At 42.5% G+C, this 23,400-nt stretch overlaps 1 protein-coding gene across 2 annotated transcripts in view; it reads left to right on the top strand.

The window, feature by feature from the left end:
• The first annotated feature begins 5,122 nt into the window (after positions 1-5,122).
• AASS (aminoadipate-semialdehyde synthase) overlaps positions 5,123-23,400 on the top strand; it is a 53,994-nt gene continuing 35,716 nt past the window's right edge. For both annotated transcript variants that reach the window (XM_081331180.1, XM_081331181.1), the window contains exons 1-9: positions 5,123-5,227; positions 10,399-10,621; positions 11,579-11,755; positions 15,165-15,249; positions 15,897-15,964; positions 16,065-16,211; positions 17,748-17,826; positions 17,912-18,039; positions 20,785-20,933. In XM_081331180.1, the coding sequence (XP_081187306.1) occupies positions 10,409-10,621; positions 11,579-11,755; positions 15,165-15,249; positions 15,897-15,964; positions 16,065-16,211; positions 17,748-17,826; positions 17,912-18,039; positions 20,785-20,933 (1,046 nt within the window). In that variant the 5' untranslated portion in view covers positions 5,123-5,227; positions 10,399-10,408. The remainder of the gene's footprint in view (positions 5,228-10,398; positions 10,622-11,578; positions 11,756-15,164; positions 15,250-15,896; positions 15,965-16,064; positions 16,212-17,747; positions 17,827-17,911; positions 18,040-20,784; positions 20,934-23,400) is intronic.

Genomic DNA, 23,400 nt, shown 5'->3' on the forward strand with positions numbered 1-23,400 from the left:
GCAGGTGAAACTCAAACTGCTGAACTGCTGGCAGGTGGCAGTCTGCAGAAGTAGCCTGCAATAATGCATTCCAACCACTGCGCCATATTTTACTGATTCAATTGTGACAGAAAATGGAAAAAAGATAGAGGACTTCAAGCCAGAGTTGTTTGGGAACAGGGGCATCTACAAAATAGTGGTGCTAAAAGAATTAAAGAAGGCAATTAGGAATGGGTGGTTGAAACTTGTCTTGAGGGGTTTTAACATATGCAAAAAAATGATGCTTTGGTCACAAAACTGCAGTCTCCACCATTACTTTTCTGTGTCTCCCTGTGGAGTTTTTTTTGTGATTCCTTAAGGTGTTCATGGTCTCTAGGTCACTTCTGTGTCACCTTTAGAATCTCAGAGAACAGAGATTTATGTGACCTTAAAATAATTCAGTCTTATAAGCACCATCCTTATTGTTGTTGTTTAGAAAGAGCCAAGAAATAATCTTTGGTCATTCGGGTTTTTTCCCACGTAGAATTGGAGGTATCAGGGCGACGTTTCGACGAAATCTCATCTGTCATCCTCAGGCTGGTGGCTTCAGCTTCGTTCTTCTGGGAGAAGTGTGTGGTAGTGGCTGTTTGTTCTTCTTTTTTAAACTGCCAGAGGGGGTGTGTTCTGTGGGTGGAGGTGTGCTCTGATTGGGTGGGGGGTTAGCTGTGTTCTGATTGGGTGGAGGTGTGTTTTGAATGGGGGCTGTGTTCTGATTGGGTGGGGGTGTGTTTTGAGTGGATGGGCTGGTCTCAGCTGCCAGCCTTAGACCTGAACTGGTGAGTTGTGCTGCTTTTGTTTGGCTCCGTGTTTGTGGTGGTGCCATGTTTTTATAGTGGGTGTCAGTTTGCTTATTGTGTGGTTTGGAGGGGTTTAAAGTGGCTGATGTTGCAGCTGTAGTTAGGTTTCTGTTTTGTGGCTGTGTGTCGTTATCGTTGTGGGTTCGGATTTGCTTTTTGAATGGTTGTGTGGTGGTGATGTCATGTGATGTTATCATGAGTTTGGGTCTGGTATCATTCTTGGTGGTTGGAACTCATCTGTCAATCAAGGCGGGTTTCCAAATGGCTGGTAGGTGAGAGGTATCATCTCGTTTGTTCATGCTGTGGGGGCGTTTTTCTATCTCGATGGCTTCTCTGATTATTCTGTTGTTAAAATGTTCAATTTTGGTGATAGTTCTGGTTTTTTAAAATCAATTTCATGTCCCGTGGCTTTAAAGTGTTGGACCAGGGATGAAGTTTGTTCTCCCTTTCTGAGTGAGTTCCTGTGCTCTTCAATGCGTGCACTTATTTTTCTGTTGGTCTGTCCGATGTATGTGGTGGGGCAGGTGGTGCATGGGATTTCGTATACTCCTTGGTTTTCTAACCCAATTATGTCTTTGGGGTTTCTTAGGATGGTGGATATTTTTCTGTCTGTGTAGAATGCTGTTTTGATGTTGTGTTTTTGGAGGATCTTGCTGATTCTGTCTGTGGTCCCTTTTAAGTATGGGAGGAGGGCTTTGCCATTTTCTTGTTCTTTGTCTTGGGTTTTTGTGGGTGTCTCTCTTCGGATTAAGTTGGTAATCATGTTTCTTTGGAATCCATTGGCTGTTAGTACATTACTGAGAGTGTGTAGTTCGGTTTTTAGGTGTTGTTCGTCAGCTAGGTGTTTTGCTCTGGAGATGAGTGTCTTGGCTACGGAGTTGATCTGTGCTGGGTGGTGGTGTGAGAGTGCGTTCAGATAGCGGTTTGTGTGTGTTTTTTTATGGTAGATAGTGTGTCCTAGGGAGCCATTGGATTTCTTGTAGACTAAGACATCAAGGAAGGGAAGTTGATTGGTAGCTTCTGTTTCCATGGTGAATTGTATTTTGGGGTGTAGGCTATTGAGGTGTGTGAGGATGTCATCCAGTTTACACACACACACACACACACACACACATATATATATATATATATATATATATATATATATATATATATATATATATATATATATATATATATATATATATATATATATATGTAAATTATTCAAATTGCTAATAAAGAATTAGGGAGGCTGAGATGGCCATTTCGAACTTATTTTGTTCTCATCAGTCAGTCATACCCTTTATCTGAGATTCGAACCTGGGCTGATTATATATTAGGCAGTTGTTTTAACTCCCTGAGCCACAGCTTCTTTCTCTCTTTATTAGCAGGAAGCAAGGGAGATATGTGTTAAGTATTTGTCAAGGCTTTTTTTTAAATACACCTTGCTAATTAACTCTTTCTTTCCTGTTTTTGCCTAACCCAAGGCTATCCACAGGATATAGTCAATTTATGACAGCTCATTATTTGTGTAAATTATTCAAATTGCTAATAAAGAATTAGGGAGGCTGAGATGGCCATTTCGAACTTATTTTGTTCTCATCAGTCAGTCATACCCTTTATCTGAGATTCGAACCTGGGCTGATTATATATTAGGCAGTTGTTTTAACCTCTAGGCCACCGGTCAGTCCTAGAGGAAATCAACCCTGACTGCTCTTTAGAAGGCCAGATCCTGAAGCTAAAACTCAAATACTTTGGCCACCTAATGAGAAGGAAGGACTCACTGGAGAAGAGCCTCATGCTGGGAAAGATTGAGGGCAATAGAAGAAGGGGATGATAGAGAATGAGGTGGCTGGATGCAGTCACTGAAGCAGTAGGCGTGAGCTTAAATGGACTCCAGAAGATGGTAGAGGATAGGAAGGCCTAGAGGAACGTAATCCATAGGGTCGCGATGAATCGGACACGACTTCGCAGCTAACAACAATATATTGTTCATCCTTCTTAACTACATTTAAATAATTCTAATGCTCCATGAATAATGTGTTTTGTCATTGAAAGTTTAAAATATTCTCACACAATGATTTTTATACATCATTGTCTTACAAATAGAAAGCTGATTTACAAATAGATTCTATTTTTTCTATTCCCAGGATTCTTTTGAAACCATGCTCTTTCATGCTCTTAAACATATTTGTTTGGCAGAATAGTTTTACAAATCACACAGGCAGTTTTCACAGGCACTTCAGTTAATTATGTCTTCAGCTATTGCAGTAGGAGAGCCATGTTAGCTTACGGTATCCAAAAATCAGAAGGAGTCTGGTGGCCAATTTTCCAATTAATATATTTTATTAAAAGTTATAAGCTTTTGTGATCTGAAGGCCACTTTTTCAGATGCAAGGAGGAGTTTGACCAATGTAGAATTTGGATTTTAATGAGAGGAGGAGGAGGAGGAGGAGGAGGAGACAGGATGGCTACACAGATGAAGGTTATGTGGAAAAATCCCTCTTACAATTGTATTTATTTATTTAAAAGATTTGTGTGGCTTCCCATATGAAGAGTACATTCTGAGCAGCTCATGGAAAAAGTAAGAAACCATACAAACTATAAAAGCACAAACTAAAACTAAACACCAGTGCAAGCATCTTCCTAAGGTGCCCCAACAACCCTTCATAGGCCCAGTCGCTCTGTCCCAGGGCCTGGATGAAGAGCCACATCTTGATGGCCTTTCAGAAGACTAAAATAGTGTGGATAAGGTTTCTTCCTGTTATCTTCTTCAGGGTTTGAATCTGAAGCTTCTCAGATGTGGTAGATATTTACAATAGCTTCAATATTCTTTCATTTTATTAGCTGGCCTAATTTATTTATGTAAGACATTTAAATAGCTGTCCCTCTTGTAACAAACCCTGGTTGGCTCCCAATCAAAAACTGATACATTAAAACCATAAATCCAAAAGATAAGAATAGAAGAGTGTTGCCAAGTCAAGCTTCTGAAATGGAGTCATCTTATCTCATTTTATTTGTATTCCACCTTTATTATTTTTACAAATAACTCAAGATAGTGAACCTGTCCAAAACACCTTCCTCCTATTTTCCCCACAACAACTACCCAGTGAGGTAGGTTGGGCTGAGAGTGAGGGACCAGCCCAGTCACCCAGCTGGCTTTCATGGCTACAGCAGGACTTGAACTCACCATCTTCCATTTTCTAGCTTTATCTTACAGTTTAGGGAAAAACAAGGTCTTTGGTGCTTTTCAGAAGGCTAGGATGGTAGAGGCCTGCAGAACTTCAGGGGGCAGAGTGTTCCTTAGGGCAGAGGCTGGCTTCTTGGCTTCCATAAGGTGCAATCTTTAAAGGAAGGGATTAGGAGTGATCCCTCCATCTTGGAGTTCTCCAACCTTTCCACTTTTGCGGACTGAGTGGCTCCACACCAGAGGCCAGGATGTGCACGCACTCACCCACTGGTCATGCAAGTGGGGATGATGCATGTTGACTCACTGCTTCTGCGGACTAGTTCTGAACGGCTCCTGGCCCAGTAGTGGGCAGCAGGGGTTGGGGACCCATGCTCTATCTAGCCTGGTAAGCTGGGTAGATGTTTATTATTTACTTTGCATTCAATTTTACTTACAATTTTTATATCCCAAGCAACTCTCCCCTGTGTTGTATCTCTTCCTCATCTGTATTATCTTTACAATAACTATGGGAAGTTGGGCAACATTCTTACCAAAGGCCATTTCATTACTGAGAGATCTTTAAATGTGGGTTGAGTTATACTGGCAATATTTTATGCATAATAATTAAATTAGAGTAGATAGTTTTGGTAGTTAAAGAAACACCTTCCAACTAATTTACAGACTTCATGCCAGAATGGCTGGATGCAAAGGCCTTCACTCATCAGCGGGGCAAAGGCCTCTAACAAGAAATAAGAGTATAGAGCGGAGTCAGGCAAACTAAATCCTATCAGGTAGGGTGATGAGTTGAGGGCTGAGCTCGTAGTTTGCTGGGCTGAAGAAATGAAAATGCAGATGTGAGTCCTTCCTTCCTTCCTTCCTTCTTTTACACCTGATCGCCTCGCCTCGCCACGCGAAACAATCCAGAAAAGTTTTAAGGCGCCATTCTGGACTTGCAACTCTTCTGGAGGAACCATCGCGACTCCCCGAAGGATGCCCAGGGCACCCACCCAAGGAGGCGCGCCGGGCAAAGGGGAGACGAGGGCTCTGCCGAGCGGCCGCGCCTGGCGGAAGGGGAAGGCTCGTACCCATGAAGTGGCACGGGATTGGCTGGCGGGGAGGGAGGCATCTTTCGCCTTCACTCTCCCCGCCGCGCCTCCCGGTTCTGTAAATAGAGTCGCTTGGCAGGCTCTGGCGCCTGCTCGCCGGGGTGCAAGTCGAGCCCTCTTCGGGTACTGGTCTGGCGTTACTCTCTACCATTAAGGTAAGCGGTTCCGTGTAGGCTGGACGGGAGAAAGCAGGATGGGTTGGGCGAATCGGGCCTAGGAGTCTCGCAAAGTCCCGGCGCGCACACGCTGCTGCTTTTGCAGAACCTGCTTCGTCCTCCTTGCGGAGCCCCCTTGCAGTAGGCCTCGCGGGGAGCGCATGGGCAGTGGGAGCGGCTCGCCAGGTTAGCAAAGGGAGGTAGGAGCGAGTCCTCTTCCTCTTCTTCCCGTTTCTACACTCAACCTGCATCTCCTATGAACTTCTTCTTCTTGTTCCTGGCATTTCATGGGAGCTTCGGACCCCCCCCTCCCCTTTTCTCTCTTTCCCATTCCCCCCCCCCCCCGAACCTGTGGCTTTGGGTGTAGAGCTCGCTTGCCTTTTCCAAATTGTCTGGGGCACATTCCCAATCGGCATTCGGGAATTATGGTTTCAATACATGCAAGGTCCCTTCACGTTGAGGGGTTATTATTCATGCAAAGCTTGGGAGAAACATACTGGAGATGCATCAGAGGAGCAAAATAAAAATGTTCGTGTTGTTTTTTTTCTCGGCGTGAAAATTCCTCAGGCGCTCAGAGCTAAGGAAAGAGAGTGAGAGAAAGCGCTTGGCTTAAAAGTGTCTTTAGCCACCCGATCATAAAGCGAAATAGAAAGTTTAAGAAGTTCTGGGCTCCCAGATCGTCCTGTTAACAGAAATTCTTGGGAGTACTGAATGTTCAATGGTCTTGGGGCAGTTGGAAAGATTTTGCTTTAGCCAATTGCTTTGGAGATTAGCCACTTCCAAAGGCAATTTATATCTTTATATTTAACATATATAGCATAGCTGGAGAGGCGGTTTGGTGTAGCGAATACAAGCACTAGGGTAGAAACCAAGAGGGAGATTTCTAGTCCTGTTTAGGCACCCAGTTAGCTGGGTGACTTTGGGCCGCTCCTTCTCCTTCAACTCTGCCAGAAAGAAAGCAATGGCAAACCACCACTGAAAATGCTGCCAAAGAAATTGCATAGGAAATTGCATAGAAAGCAGCATTCATTCTTTAGAAGAGGAAAGTTTCCCCATCCAACATTTTACTATGTGAATTGGCTTTTAGATTAGTTCTATTTTCTTGTTCTTGCTTAGATTAACAGTTTGGCTATTTTATTAAATACTACTTTTGCAACTTTTCTGGGATTGTTTCTGTATCAGATAATGACTTTCTGTTTCCATACTGTAAAGTTCAGGCCAATAGCACAATTCAGAAATGTAGAGGAGACAGTGATTTCCATTTCCATTTCTTAGCAACTGTTAGCAGGGCTTTTTTTCTCATAGAACGCTCAGAACTGAGGAGTTCCGGCACCTTTTTTGGATGGAACCTTGTAGCATAAGGCAAGGCGGGTTGTCTGACATGTGTGGGTTCCGGCACCTTTTTCTTTTACAAAAAAAGCACTGACTGTTAGTCAGTATATGCTCCCTCTGACCTCAGAGAAAATAAATAGGTGTGTTGGATGCCTAGTTGTAATTGTAGTACTTATTGAATTTGATTTTATTGTGTTGGTTATAAAAATTCAGAGTATTTCTAGCATTTGTTCACTTTCATGAGTGGCAGCAAAGAAAAATAAGTAAATAACTTATTAAGATGAATTCTCACGGGTAGATGATCCTGTACAATTTTTTCTAGAGCCTTTTAAAGGCTAACTTAATTGGTGACCATCAACACATCTTTTTACAAGTTACATCAACAAACTCATTCATTCATAAATGTATTTATATATTTTACAGAATTTTAAAGAGCTCGCCAGAATAATTCCATCTTGAATTTCCCACATTTAATTTTATTGGATATTCTGAGTTCTAACACTGGGGGATGTTTTTCATACCATGATGATATATTAAATTCTTGTCATGTTTCTTCTTCTTTGGTTTTGTTGCAAGCTAAAAAGTCCCCCAAACTGTAGGCTTTCCTTGTAGAGGCCCAAGGTTCCCCCACATCACACTTTGACAACCAATACTGTAGAACAGGGGTATCAAACTTGCCGCATCACATGGCATGTTGTGAGGTATCACGATTTTTTTCCCCTTGCCGGAGCAGGAGTGGTCCCCAATCTTTTGGGTGCCAGGGACCGGTTCCGTGGAGAGAGGTTTTTCCAGCACACGTGGTTTTGTGTGCTGCCTGCATCTTGCAGATAGGGCTTTGCTTGTTTGTGTGGACCGGTTGCTGGCATGCTGCAGCCCTGTACTAGGAACCCCTGCTCTAGAATATCCTTTTTTCAGGTGTGGTGATCACAATGATAAGGAGTGCTCCAAATTTGAAGTCATCATAAAGTCACATAAGGAAATTCGGTTACTGTTGTTTTTATTCTTGGTTCCCAAATGATTCCATTTCAGCACTGGGTTGATACTTTTTATTTTATTTATTTATTTGTTAAATTTATCTGGCTATGGGGCTACTTTAGACATATTTTTCTTAAACTACCCATTTGTGACTCAAAAATAGGTCTTCTGATCTGCTTAGATCTTATTAATGTGTATTTGAAGTTTAGATGTTTTAAAAATGTGAATGACATCCTTGTTTCCATTTAATTTGTTTGCTGTTTGATAATTGGGATTGGTCCTATTAGAGCTTATTATAATCCCTTTTTGCTTTAAATATAATTAACAACTTAAAAACATAAGTAAATTTGACTAGTCACTGCTCTCCTTATAGAATCCCAGTCTGCATATTTTTCAAGCATGAAAACTGTCCATTTTTTTCATTTTCCTATATTTAAGTCAGTTAACAATTCAAAAGAATATGTGCCTTCTTATTCCATGTTACTCATTTTGGTAATTATAATAGTCAAGGTGTTATGTAATTGTATATTGATTCTAGAAGTGGCAACTAAACGAAACAATATTGCTGTTGGCAGAACAGTATAAATATCTTTGCTACAGAGTTTAAAATTGACTGTACACAATTACAAATTTATTTGTGGGACATTTTTTAAGGCTAAGGTTTTTTGTTACTTATATGTTTTAATGCTAGTGCTTGTATACATTCCAAAATTGCAGTGACCATGTAAATCACTGAATTACAAGGGCACTCTAACTTTGGAGGTGTAGGGGTGGTTGAAATGGTGGGTACAGTGGTTGAAAACTCCCAACAGCAAGAAGTAAAACTTCTTTCTCTTTGGTTCCATTGGAGATTACTTCTAATCTTGAACAGAGATCTATTGTTATATAGATTATGCCTTATCTTTTCCCCTGGAGTAGCAGAGACCAGGCCTTTGTCACCTTCTAATTCACAGAGTTTCATGTGTTTCAAAAATGTATCACTGTGCTTGGGTAAGACTGTATCACAGCAAGACTATAAAATGTTTGTAAGTTAGTCCAAATATATCTCAAGTCCACACTGGCATAAATCAGTGTGCAGTTTGAGAGTTTCTCTGGTAAAGAGGTAGAAGGCGATGTCCAAATTTGATAAATAAATAAATTCTTGAAACCTAACTTTCTTTTAGGCTTGTTGCTACTAGTAGTACTACTGCTAGGAAATTAACTGAAACTTGATTTTATCATACTAGTTCAGAAATATCTGTCCTATGTTTTCCTGAGCATAACTGAAGTAGTTCTGGTTATTGCTTTGAAGCCCAAAGTGGCCTCAGATATCCAGAGTAAACCTGAATATGAGAAATGCCACTTTTTCTCTTGTGGACCTACTTATGAACACAGATATTGATCTTCTCCAGGCACTTTTGATGTCAAACAATGCACATATCAGACATGGAGAACGCTTTCTGTGATGGAATTTGGAATATTTTCCCTGAGGAGTTTCACTGGGCTCCAATTTGTATCGATCTTTCCAGTAAACTAACTCTTTGAACTTTGTTTTACCTAATTCTTTAAAAAAATGTTAGATGAGGTCAGATCCTTTCTGCTAGCCTCCTTATAAATATATGTTGAAACATTATTTCATTTATAATAATATTACTTCTTAATATTAATGTAAATATCTAAGAGAAATTTAAAGTTGCATTGTTTGGTGTTTGTACCCATTTGCACCAGTTTGGTATGGTTGTCAAGCCATCAGATTAGACATTTGGGGAGACTGTGAGTTCTGGTCCCAGCTTTGGCACAAAAACCAGCTGCATGATCTTGGGCCAGTCACTCTTTCTCAGCCCTATGAAGTAGGCAATGGCAAACCATGTTGGAAAAATCCTGCAAGAGGTTGTCAGAATTTTTTTAAAAAAGAATTTATTTGAAAGCACACATGTGCCCCCCTCCCCCTGAAAACAACAACAACATTGGATTGTGGTCCTTCTGGAAGAGAATTAAAATCTGGCTGTGCAGGCTGGCTTGGAGCCCCTATAGGAGCACTCAAGGCTGGGAGCGGCTGAAGGGTTAGAGAGAAGATCCCCACCTCTGTGTCACCTATCCTGTAGCTTTTTAAAATCTATTTCATTTTTCTTAATTTTAATTGTTTTGTATTATCTTTTTATTATGCTGTAACATGCCCAGAGTCACTGTTACAGTGAAGAGATGGCATATAAGTTTCATAAATGAATAAAATAAGATGATAGATAGATAGATAGATAGATAGATAGATAGATAGATAGATAGATAGATAGATAGATAGATAGATGGATGGATGGATGGATGGATGGATGGATGGATGGATGGATGGATAGATAGATAGATAGATAGATAGATAGATAGATAGATAGATAGATAGATAGATAGATAGATAGATGATAGATAGATAGATATTGGAATTGTGGATTGTTATAATTTTGATCAATGTGGCTGCTAGGAACTTTTATTCATAACCATGAACAATGTGAATTCTAGGGAAAGGCTAGGATTGATTGGTTTGGATCTGTTTTTTGAGTTCTTCTTGGAGCACCGTTGCTTTTTGGAATTACACATGTATATATATGGCACTTCTCCTTTTTTGATGTGTTACCTGCAAAGTTCTGTTATGATCTTGTTTAGTAAAGAGGAAGACTGAAAAGGACTGAAAAGTGCTTTACTATTAGTATGGTAATGCTAATAGCAGTAATGGTAATAATAATGGCAATGTGCAATTATGGCTTATTAGCTGCCTAAATTTTACAGCAGATTTCTAAGGAGTCAATTTTTACTTCTCTCTTGTTCCATTAAAATGCTGCTTCAAAATATTTTTGTGCTGTATTTGTTTGTTACTGCATCTTTGCTGTGGCAAGGTTTTTAATCATGCTGCAAGCATTCAAGCACACGGGAGATCGGTTTGAGAGACATCTTTCAAGATGGCAGCATCATCATAAATCTGTCCTGGCAATCAGGAGGGAGGATGTTAATGCCTGGGAAAGAAGAGCCCCTCTAGCACCACGCCATGTCAAGATGTTGACCAACTTGGGGTACAAAGTTCTGGTGCAACCATCCAATCGCAGGGCCATCCATGAACAGGTATGTTTGGGTTGTGGTGGTGTTTGTGGGTACTATTTTAATAGAATGAATACATGTAATGCACGGGCAAATTAATAAGCAAAAGCTGTCTATACTGTGTATAGATGTTTTGTGGAAAGCTAATGAAATCCTGGCATGGATGGGCTGAAATGCCCTTATTCAGGGGTAAAGCAGCTGGAGGCTTTCAGGAAAAGAAAGACTGAAGAAGTAGTGACTTTGGGAAAAGATACCTGAGATGTCAGTAAACTCAAGCAGGACTTAGATCAAAAGCAAAACTCAGAAGAAGGAATGTACCAAAAAAAGGATAAGAAGAATTAGAGATAAGCAAGAGCAGCAGAGGTGAAGAAGGATGAATTTCACATTGAGGAATCTTTTGTTCAGAAGCTTCTAGTCTCTTTTAATGTGAAAGTAATCATATTGCAGTTCTGCTCTGGGCTGATCTAACTGGAAATCAAAAGGTTTTTTTTTCCCCTACAGGACTGTAGAACGGCTCCATGGGGAGGATTCTACTGTAGCTTTGTGATCCTGGAAACAGATGTGACTGCTTTAATGAGTGGCAGACTCTGTACAGGTGGTCCTTGACTTACAGCCACTCATTTAGTGGCCTTTCAACCTGACAGTGGCTCTCAAAAAATGTCACTGGTACCCACACTTAATGACTACATGATTCACCTTAACCACAGTGAGTTTGCTTAATAACCGTGGTGGAAAAAGTCATAATGTTGAGTACAACTCACTTGACAACTGAAATTCTGGTTCCAATTGTGGTTGTATTTCGAGGATTGCCTCTATTCAGACTTGCTCTTCAAAATCAGGTCGGAAGAGCTGCACATTTCTCTTGACCAGTATAGATATAAAAATTATACTCATTCAGAATAGCATCTAGAAAACGTATCTGTGTTTCCTGCTTTTGTTCATCTTGGCTGTGTCAGTAACCTTTTAACAATTGGTTGGCAGGACTATATTAAAGCGGGAGGCATTATACAAGAAGATATTTCCCAGGCTTGCCTTATTGTGGGTGTGAAGAAGCCTCCAGAAGATAAGCTAATTCCCAACAAGAACTATGCATTCTTCTCTCATACTATCAAAGCTCAAGAGGCAAATATGTCCTTGCTGGATGAGATCCTAAGCAAGGTAACACTGCACTTACTGAGAACTATTGTTATGATATTACCATTATGAAATGCAAAAGAAGCAGTGTGTAAATCCTTGTCAAGTGTGCAATTAGCTTGCCATACTATGGCAATTATCTATAATGTGAGTTAGGAGTTTTAAAGGCAAAAGGGAGGAGAAAAATACACACTCAATCTACTCTTGTGCGTTTTTAGACTATATTAATCTAAGCAGACAACATTCCCATAAACGTGGCTTACATTTCAGTAGACATGCAACAACTTGATTTAATTTCTTATTATAATTAAAAGATGTGTATCTTTAATGATTTCCTTTCTGTTCCCATCCATATTGTTCATGAACTTCCCTTCATTCACACAGTAAATTATTAATTGTTAAGTTAGGCAAAGGATAGGAGAGAAATTGTATTTCAGATTATTTAAAGAAATTCAAGTGGAGAATAATAAGTCAAATGCAAATTAAAAAAATCAAGATTGTACTGAAATAAAATAGTCATTAATAGTAGGAAATACCCTCTGCAGACATAGCTGATTTTTAATTCATATCATGATTTTTTAAAGCATACATAATATTTTAACTGTATTCAGATTGTGGGGAAAATAAAGGCATATTTCTCTTAAGCTATTATTTCTGAAATGAAAGATATTAAGGCTGACTTAATCTTTGATACTTCTTTCAATCTTATTTATTCCAGTGATATATGCATAGGATTTATGAGGCGCTCAAACCATATATTTATTTATTTATTTATTTTGGGGACTTATATGCCGCCTTATCTCCCGAAGGACTCAGGGCGGCTAACAACAATAAAAACAACAATACAAAAGTTAAAAGAAATTAAACAAACAGCCCCAAAATAAATTAAACAATTAAAAATTAAAACATTTTAAAAACCCGTCGTCAATCCAGGTCAGCCTGATGAAAAAGGAAAGTTTTGAGGTCGTGGTGAAAGGACCGGAAATCCGGGGCCATCTGGAGCTCAAGGGGGAGTTGGTTCCACAGGGCTGGCGCTCCCACAGAGAAGGCCCTCCCCCTGGGGGTCGCCAGCCGACATTGTCTAGCCGACGGCACCCTGACGAGGCCCTCTCTGTGTGAGCGCACTGGGCGATGGGAAGTCGTCCCCGGCAGCAGACGGTCCTGCAAATATCCCGGGCCTAGGCACCTTAAATCTCACCCGGAAGACAACCGGTAACCAATGCAGCTCACGCAGGAGGGGTGTAATATGGGAGTATCGGGATGCTCCCATCACTACCCGCATGGCCGCATTCTGCACCAGCTGGAGCCTCCGGGTGGTCTTCAAGGGCAGCCCCATGTAGAGAGCATTGCAGTAATCTATCCGAGAGGTAACGAGTGCATGAGTGACCGTACGTAGGGCATCTCAGTCCAGATAGGGGCGCAACTGGCACACCAGGCAAACCTGGGCATAATGCCCCCCTGGCCACGACTCCAATATGATCTTCAAAACTGAGTCGTGAGTCCAGGAGGATGCCTAAATTGTGTGCCCTATCAACAGGAGGTAACACCTCTCCTCCCATAACCAAAGATGGAACCTCTTGGACAAGTCGAGATGCCGGTACGTAAAGCCACTCAGTCTTGGCCGGGTTGAGCTGGAGCCTGTTCTTCCCCATCCAAATCCGTACCGCTTCCAGGCAACGGGACATCACATCGAGGGCATCGCTGGGTTGGTTCGGGGTGGAGATAAAAAGCTGGGTATCATCAGCATATTGATGATACCTCACCCCGAAACCACGGATGATCTCACCCAGCGGCTTCATATAGATGTTGAACAGGAGGGGCGAGAGTACCGACCCCTGAGGCACCCCACAACTAAGGGGCCTAGCTGCCCTCCTGCCAACACCGTCTGCGAACGGCCCGAGAGATAGGAGGAGAACCACCGTAAAACGGTGCCTCCCACTCCCAACCCCTCAAGACGTCACAGCAAGATACCATGGTTGATGGTATCAAAAGCTGCTGAGAGGTCTAAAAGGACCAGGACAGAGGAATAACCCCTGTCTCGGGCCCGCCAGAGATTTTATTTATTATTTATTTATTAATTTAATTTATATACCGCCCTTCTCTCAAGAGACTCAGGGCGGTTAACAGGGCAATACATAAAAACAGATACAAAAAAATTAAAATTATTAAAAACATAATTAAACAGTGCCCATAATAATACAAATTTAAAATTAAAATCATAGTAACAATCCCACCCCGTCCCATCAGGCCAGGCCCGCTTCCTTAAAGAGATGGGTTTTAAGGTCGCGCCGGAAGGAGCGGAGATCGGGCGCCATCCGGAGCTCTACCGGAAGATGGTTCCATAAATCCGGTGCACCCACAGAGAACGCTCTCCCCCTGGGGGTCACCAGTCGGCATTCTTTGACTGGCGGCACCCTGAGGAGGCCCTCTCTGTGGGAGCGTACTGGGCGGAGGGAAGATGACGCCGGCTGCAGGTGCTCCCCAAGGTATTCTGGACCCATGCCATGGAGGGCTTTGTAGGTCATTACCAACACCTTGAACCTCACCCGGAAGACAACTGGCAACCAATGCAGCTCGCGGAGCAAAGGTGTAACACGGGAGTATCGGGAGACCCCCGATACAACTCTCGCGGCTGCATTCTGTACCAGTTGGAGCCTCCGAGTGGTCTTCAAGGGTAGCCCCATGTAGAGAGCGTTGCAGTAATCAAGACGAGAGGTCACGAGCGCATGAGTGACGTGCGCAAGGCATCCCGGTCTAGATAGGGCCGCAACTGGCGCACCAGGCCAACCTGGGCGAACGCCCCCCTAGTTACAGCTACAATATGGTCTTCTAAAGAGAGCTGTGAATCTAGGAGGACTCCCAAGTTGCGAGCCCTATCTACAGGAGATCATCCACCAGCGCGACCAATGCCGTCTCTGTGCTGTACCCGGGCCTGAAACCCGATTGGTACGGATCCAGATACTTAGTTTCCTCCAGGACCAAAGGGAGCTGCCATGCCACCATGCTCTCAACAACCTTCGCAAGGAAGCGAAGGTTGAAGACAGGATGAAAGTTATTTAAAATAGCTGGATCCAAGGCAGGTTTCTTGAGGAGGGGCCTTACCACCGCCTCTTTCAAGGTGGCAGGGAAGCACCCCTCACTCAAGGAAGCATTGATAACTGCCAGGAGCCAGCCTTGTGTAACCTCCCGAGCCGCATAAACCAGCCAGGAGGGACACGGGTCCAACAAACACGTGGCGGCACTTAATTTCCCCATGATCCTGTCCACTTCATCCGGAGTCACAGGATCAAACTCTTCCCAAATATTATCGGCCAAACCCATCGAAACCATATTCACTTCTGTTAAATGTACCTATCTGGGTTATGGAGACTAATATGAGAAGCAACTTGCAGTAAGGCTTCTATGACACGTGCTCTCTGCTTTATGTTTTTAGAATATTCGATTGATAGATTATGAGAAAATGGTTGATCACAGAGGAGTGCGAGTTGTAGCGTTCGGAAAGTGGGCTGGAGTTGCAGGTATCTGGACTGAATATTAATATTGTGCACTTATTTTTCAAGAAGATATTTGGGGTAACTATGAAGTGATAATGTGCGTAGTGATATTTCTGTTTCTGCTCAGTTTTAGTCTTAAATCTGTGCAACATATTGCACTCTTAGACCATAAAATTCTACCTTATCACGTCAGGTTATTTGTATACTCAGTTTCATTTGGGAGGTGGTTGTCTGCCTGGCAGCTACTCATCCTGCCTCTTCCCATTAAAACAAAAACTAGAATGCAATGCCTCACGCAGGAGTGGATGGTCCACAATATCTAATCAATAGGATAAGTAATAGATTATCTTATCCAGTATTTATTTGAATAGGAGATTACATTTATGTGTAGGATCTGGTCTGGCTCATTTTTAGATAAGAATAGATAGCAACTTTCTCCAACAGGAATCTTTCAAACACTAGAGGCTAGAGTTCCCCTCATTCCTAGTAATTTTTTTGATAAAGGTTTGAAGGGACTTCTAAACTTCATAACTGACCTGTTTTGGAAAGGATGATGATATAATTTTGATATATAAGATATTTCAATTCCTTTATGTTTCAACACTGATTTTTTTTGGCAACATGATTGCAGCATATGATTAATAATTGGATGTATTGCAATTCTAATCCAGGTATGATCAATATTTTACATGGAATGGGATTACGTTTCCTTGCTTTGGGACATCATACCCCATTCATGGTAAGACTATGTACCAAACTGCCAGCCAAATGTTGGATTATAAGCATTTTTAACCTTTCTGAAAGTGTTACTGACAACAGTCTTCTGTCTTTGGTTTCAGCATATTGGTATGGCCCACAATTATAGAAATAGCAGCCAGGCTGTTCAAGCAGTTCGGGATGCTGGCTATGAAATTTCCTTAGGCTTGATGCCAAAATCTATTGGGCCCCTCACATTTGTGTTTACAGGAACTGGCAATGTGTCTAAGGTAAGACACAAATATCCCACATTAATACATTTTCTCGCTGAAACCATACACTATTATCTAGATCAGGGTAATAAATAGTTTTTAGAAGTACATAATACCTATCTACCTTATAAATACAAGGGACACGGTGGCTCAGTGGGTTAGGACGCTGAGCTTGTCGATCAGAAGGTCGGCAGTTTGGCGGGTCGAATGCCGAGTGCCGCGAACAGAGTGAGCGCCTGTTACTCGTCCCAGCTTCTGCCAACCTAGCAGTTCGAAAGCATGTAAAAATGCAAGTAGAAAAATAGGGACCACTATGGTGGGAAGGTAACAGCGTTCCGTGCGCCTTTGGCGTCTAGTCATGACCATGGAGACGTCCTCGGACAAGCGCTGGCTCTTCGGCTTTGAAACAGAGATGAGCACCGGCCCCTAGAGTCGGAAACAACTAGCATGCATGTGCAGGGGAACCTTTACCTTTGCTTTTTACCTTATAAATACTCAGTGCAGTAATGTGGTTGCCCCAGGTGGCAGATAGAACAAGGCATTGCCCTTATATCAAAGAGGAAAACTCATGGTCGTCATTCCTGATGCCTTGTTCTTACCTTTTTCTTTTGGCCCAAGGACCATCGCTGCAGATATGACTAAATCTCTCTTATTGTTGTGAGCTGTCTTGATAGTCAAATATGCCAGTTGTTTTCAATGTGTTTTCTATGGAACCACAGTTCATCAGAACTGGATGGAGTTTTGCAAAAGACTTAAGTGTAAAGTCTCTCCCCCCCCCCGAGACAGACACACACAAACAATAGACTTTTTAAAAACACACACTCACAGCTTTATGGCCTCAAACAGTATAAACACTCCTGCAACAGTCAGAAAGGTAAATTAGGAGTCCAATATGAAATTTCATTTACAAAGTTGATATTAGCCAGTAAGATTTTTTTAATGCTTTGTGGAAAGAAAGTAAGGGCAAAATAGGTGTATTATTTAATTTATTTATTAAATGTATATCTCATTATAAAGATTCCACAAGACTCAACACACATTTTCCTCATTCCTTTTTTTCAAAGGTAAATGAAAATGGGCTACAAACGTTTAGTCATATTAAAACTGACTATATCCCACATTGGGACAGTGTATACTCGGTGGTGGAATCTCCAGGATTTTAGAGGCTTTCTCAGATCTCCCCATAGGATTCCTAGGCTGAAAGCAGATATTTTGCCCCTTGGAGTTTGAAATAACACGGGGAAACAAATGTCCTTTTGTGGTCTGTGGTCCTTCTCTGTAATATCTTACCTCACGTGAGCTTTGGATTGGAGTAGTAGGGTCTACAGGGAGCAAGAAATGAGAACGAGGATTGAGAAGGAGGCAGTGGTGATCTAAAGTCAGGTAGGATTTGAATGGCATTTTTCCTTGGCCAATTTGAGCATCATACCATTATTGACTCATTATTGACTCAGCATACTGGCTCTATAAAGTATAATATACAAAGGCCTTTAGTATAAATATTATTTCCCATTGCCTTGCATTATTTCTAAAGTCTTATGCTTTTATCTGCAGGGTGCCCAGGAAATGTTTAATGCTCTGCCTTGTGAGTTTGTGGAACCCCATGAATTGAAGGAGGTCTCTAGAACTGGAGGTACTACTAAATCAATCATATGTGCATTAGAAATTTGCACTTTGTAGTAGCATCTTTATTTGATTTACTATCTGTTTCATCACAGACCTTAGAAAAGTATATGGAACAGTACTAAGTCGACACCATCATCTTGTAAGGAAAACTGATGGGGTATATGATCCAGTAGATTATGACAAGCATCCAGAACTCTATACATCACGGTTTAACAATGATGTAAGTAGGACCTCTAGTTTTTCCATGTTAGGAGTTACTTGTTCTTTGACATTCACCAGAGATTGTGAGCACCTGCCCTCTAGTCATCAAACATTGCCTGAAATTCATGCTAATGCTGGCAATTCTTGGCAACATATCCTACCTGAACAAAGCTTTTTTATTTTTTTTGGAGGGGAGGGTTCTTTAACTCTTAATTATCTAGATCTACTTCTGGAAAGCCCATAATTTTCATGTAGCCCTCAATGGTTAAAAATATCAGCTTCAGAAGGAACCAGGTTGCTGTCACCAAAATTCTCTCCCAATTATCACCAAAGGGTCCCTGTTCAGTGGCATAGGCAGGGGTTTTTTGGTCATTTTTCGATGGATTTTCCAGAGTTGCATTCTTTTCCTATTGTTGTCCTTCCTATCCTCATTTGCTTTTGAAAATGCCCCACTGGCGGTACGGTGCGAGCCCACCCAGGCAGGGTCCCCTCCAGCACTGTCCTCCTCCTCTAGGAGGAGCCATGAGGCACCAGAGCATGGCTTGATTGGCTGGGTCAGGCCATGTGGTGTGGAAGCCGATAGTGGGGGTGGGAGACACATAAACATGGAGGCCACCCTTCATGAGAGGATGAGCGAGCCTTTTGTCTTCCCTTACAGAAGGTGGGGTGTGAAGTTAAAAAGAGGTGAAGTGAGAGGAAAGAAAGGCGCCTGGCGTGGAAGCTTGCCCAATAGCGAAACTTTGCTGTTTTGGTTCCTTGGGTAGTTCAAAGGCTGGGATGTCTCCGAAAATCTCTTTCTAGTCTTTTATACTTTATATTCAAACTGCAGAGAGGAAGATTGATAATAAAGCCAATGTCTTGTGATTCGGAGGTATTATTATGAATAATAATATATTAATTATGTATTGGTCAGATGTAAAGGTAGACCCAGTGGTGAGATTTAACAACTGGTTCTCTGCAAGGGGGGAGGCAGGGGGCCTCTGCCATGAGGTAGGTGGGGGAGGGGGGCAGCTGCCCCATGCTCCCCACTTACCATGCCAAAGGACCCCCATAGCCAGGCCTACCACGCCCCGACACCCATCACACCTCGCCAGTTCGGTAGTGACTTCTTCCACTTTCTTCTTCTTTGAACAACCCTTTGCTCCCATTGCTGCTTTTTCAGTCCCAGATCTTGGTTTGTCTGGAGCCTGTGCAGAGGGTCTTTGGAAATGAAGCCCTGCAGTGATTGGGTGGGGTGGGAACCATTCCCTTCGCTTTTGGACCGGCTCCGAAATGGTCTGGAAGGAGCAGCCCGAGGACGCCAATTTGGCTTTGCAGCAAGCAAGGAGATTGGAGGCTTATGCATGCACGCCAGTCTGCAATCTCAAAACACCGGGGTTTTCCCCCTGCTGCCAGATTTTCGCTGCCATACTGTTTAAGTTTCTTTAAAGATTACTTAATGCAGAATGCAGATCCTTCCTGTTCTGCATCAAGTAAACTTTAAAGAAACTTAAACAGTATGGCAGCGAAAATCTGGCAGCGGGAAAAACAAACTCTGGTCTCCTGCACAGGGAATCTGCACTGCCCACCTCCCCACGTGCCTCTGCCTGCCCGCTTAGCCTGCTAAACCTCATTGCTAGCCAGGTGATCGATTTAGCAAAGGCACAGGGGGGAGGCAGGTGGTGCAGATTCTCCGTGCAGGAGAAGTTGGCGAAGGAGGAAGCAAGTGGCAGCCCCAGTGGCAAGAAGGGCCACTGAAAAGAGCGGAGTCTCTGTGTGCGCCTGCCTTGCCTGAGCCAGACCTGCTCTCCACGGCATGCTGCAACGGATCTGAGGCGTGGTGAGGACAGCTGACAGGTGAGCGTGTAGCAGGCACGCATGAGGAGGAAGGCAGTTGGCAACCCCAGCGGCAAGAAGGCCTGCCGAAAAGAGCGGAGTCTGTGTGTGCACCTGCTTTGCAAGGCAGGCACACACACAGACTCCGCTCACTTCGGCAGACCTTCTTGCTGCTGGGGTTGCCACTTGCTTCCTCCTTCGCCAACTTCTCATGCATGGTGAGTCTGCACTACCTGCCTCCCTCTGTGCCTTTGCTAAATCGATCACCCGGCTAGATATGAGGTTTAGCAGGCCGAGCATGCAGGGGAGGTGGGCAGTGCAGATTCCTGCTAGACACTAGGCTGGCTTCGGTGGTGCCAATCTTGGCTAGGCTGCTGCTGCAGTGCTTGTGGCTCGACTTCTTGCTGACTGGCAGAAGCGCCCCAGTTCCAAGCCCTCTGGGTCAAGGAATGCAAGGGGCAAGCTGCTGCCGGGCTCCTGCGTTTCCATAGGTCCCGGATTCAGGCTGCCGCAGGGCTGTGGCGTGGGTGGAGGCACCTCCTGTAAACTTTGGAATTCACTATGAACATTTGCATTAAATACAATAAATTAAATTTATGTTAACTGGATATATAATTTTTTAAATAAAAGATTAACAAGATGTATGTTTCGGCACCTTTTTTTTCTTTCTTTCTTTCTTTTTTTTACAAAAAAAGCACTGGGCATAGGGAAAGGATAATTTTCCTGGAGGTGGGAATCAGAGTGGTACAATCTCAAGTATTCAGCATTGTAAAAGGAGGTCCATCTTGATTGACCCCCTGTTATCAGGCAGCCTGTGCTGCACCCAAATCTTTTGATGTCAAAATAAGCGCAAGGCATTCAGTTGATGGAAACAGCCATTCAAATAACTAATTTGACTCATGTATATTTGACACCACAGGGAATAAGTAAAATACAGTTTCATTTACAGATTGCACCCTATGCTACCTGCGTGATAAATGGAATCTACTGGGAGCAGAACTCCCCGCGCTTGCTAAACAGGCAGGATGCTCGAAAGCTTTTGACTCCTCTCCAGCCTTCTCCTGCTGCTACAGAGGGCTGTCCTGAATTGCCGCACAAGTAAGATGTTTTAACTGGGACATGATCTGGAAACAAACCAGCTCAGTCTCACAGTGGGATGGATGGATGGAGTGGCAACCAGCTTGACTGGCACTGAAAGAAGAAGCTGGAAAAGCATTGGAAAAGCAACGCCCTTTCCGTCTGTGATTCCCTATATGCCATTTTAACATTACTCCAGAAGATGCTCTGATGTTCTGGAACATGATGAGAGAATGCACTGTAGGTTGCAGGACAGATGATTGGAGAACTGGCCCTAATGTATCCAGAGTAGCCAGATGCCAAATTATGTTCTTCAGCTACTATCTTCATCATTCCCATTATTAGTCATGCTGGCTAGGCTGGCAGAGTAACAGTGACAATTAATTTATCTAGTTGTTAGTTAAATATATCTCACCTGTACAATAAAGACAAATAGTAATAAAATAAGGTAAAGGTAAAGGTTCCCCCGCACATGCATGCTAGTCGTTTCCAACTCTAGGGGCCGGTGCTCATCTCCGTTTCAAAGCCGAAGAGCCAGCACTTGTCCGAGGATGTCTCCATGGTCATGTGGCTGGCATGACTGGCACGGAACGCTGTTACCTTCCCACCGTAGTGGTCCCTATTTTTCTACTTGCATTTTTACGTGCTTTCAAACTGCTAGGTTGGCAGAAGCTGGGACGAGCAACAGGCGCTCACTCTGTTACGTGGCACTCAGGATTCGACCCGCCAAACTGCCGACCATCTGATCGACAAGCTCAGCGTCCTAACCCTCTGAGCCACCGCGTCCCTTAGTAATAAAATAGCTTTTCCCAATTTATAAGGAGAACATTAAACGGCCTGTCAGCAACAAATATAGGGCAGATATAATTTAAAACTTGTTACGGCAAGCATGGCAGTTTCAAAACTGCAGATAAGTTAGGATGAAAAGTTCTTTGCCTGTTGATAGGTAACATTGAAGAATTCTTTGCCAATCTGAAGAAGTTAAAATCCTCACAAATAGCATGTTTTCAAATGATGTCAAGATTTATAGATCAATCATTTGAGTTTGAATAGAATACATCAATTCTAGAAAGGGACACATTTAATCCCAGTTGTAGGGGCTGTCTGGGAAGGATCCTGGAATTATATTTCTAATGAATAATTCTGTACTGAAGTCATAGTTGACTAAATTGGCATCCTTCTAGTCTATTCTTACCAACTCAGTAACTTTTCTGTTACTGCTAATAATAATCAATTTTTTTCTCTAGTGAGTTCAGATATTCATATGGATTCAGCTACACTTCTCTATCTTGTTTAGGTAACCTGGTGACCTCAGATAGTTTGGATTTATACAGTTTCTTGTCACTAGCCTTGGTAGTTGGTGCTGATAAAAATGAATCCAAACTATTTGGATGACAACAGTTACCTATCTCTATCTTAATATGACCTACTGTATGTGGTTATTGCGTTATGATTTCATTAATGTTAGGCATATCACTTTCTGCAGTCTTGATTTTCAATATACCTTTAAAAATACCCAAAATAAATAGAAAAAAATATTCATACTACTGTAAGTAAAGGTAAAGGTTCCCCCGCACATGTGTGCTAGTCGTTTCCGACTCTAGGGGCCGGTGCTCATCTCCGTTTCAAAGCCGAAGAGTCCAAGGACGTCTCCGTGGTCATGTGGCTGGCATGACTAGATGCCAAAGGTGCACGGAACGCTGTTACCTTCCCACCGTAGTGGTCCCTATTTTTCTACTTGCATTTTTACATGCTTTCGAACTGCTAGGTTGGCAGAAGCTGGGACGAATAACAGGCGCTCACTCTGTTATGCGGCACTCGGGATTCGATCCGCCAAACTGCCGACCATCTGATCGACAAGCTCAGCGGCCTAACCCACTGAGTACTTACATCTAAACTTTACCTGTGTGACTAGCATTATGTTAGCATTCTTCCCCACTGCTTTCATTCCCTTTTAATTTTACCCTGGAATGCTTCTCAGGTTTCCAGCCTTATCATTTTTTATGATTAATGAAAATCTTGCTTAGATGAATGTAGTTAAATCAACCTCACTATATAAGCTATAAGTAATGTTGAATAGACACATACATGCAGAGAGAGACAGAGGAAGCTGTCTCTAAAAACTCCTAATTTGCATCATTGTCCAGTTAGAACAGACATGTCAAACTTGCGACATCATGTGACGTCGCACAACGTATTGGGAGAGTTTCGCCATTGCTGGCAATAGGGTGGGTGCGGCTTCCGGATGACGCGTCCGGCCCACAGGCCAGCAGTTTGACACCCCTGAGTTCGAACATGGTTAGAAGTTCTTACATGTATTCAAAAATATAATTCATATAATTTCTGAAGATAGCAATTTTTTTCACTTATCCATAATGACATACAGGTAGTCCTCGACTTATGACCACAAGTGAGCCCAAAATTTATGTTGCTAAGTGAAACATTTGCTAAGTGAGTTCTGGCCCATTTTACCACCTTTCTTGCCACA

This window comes from Vipera berus (genome assembly GCF_964194415.1).
Source record: "Vipera berus genome assembly, chromosome: 6".
Classification (NCBI taxonomy): domain Eukaryota; kingdom Metazoa; phylum Chordata; class Lepidosauria; order Squamata; family Viperidae; genus Vipera; species Vipera berus.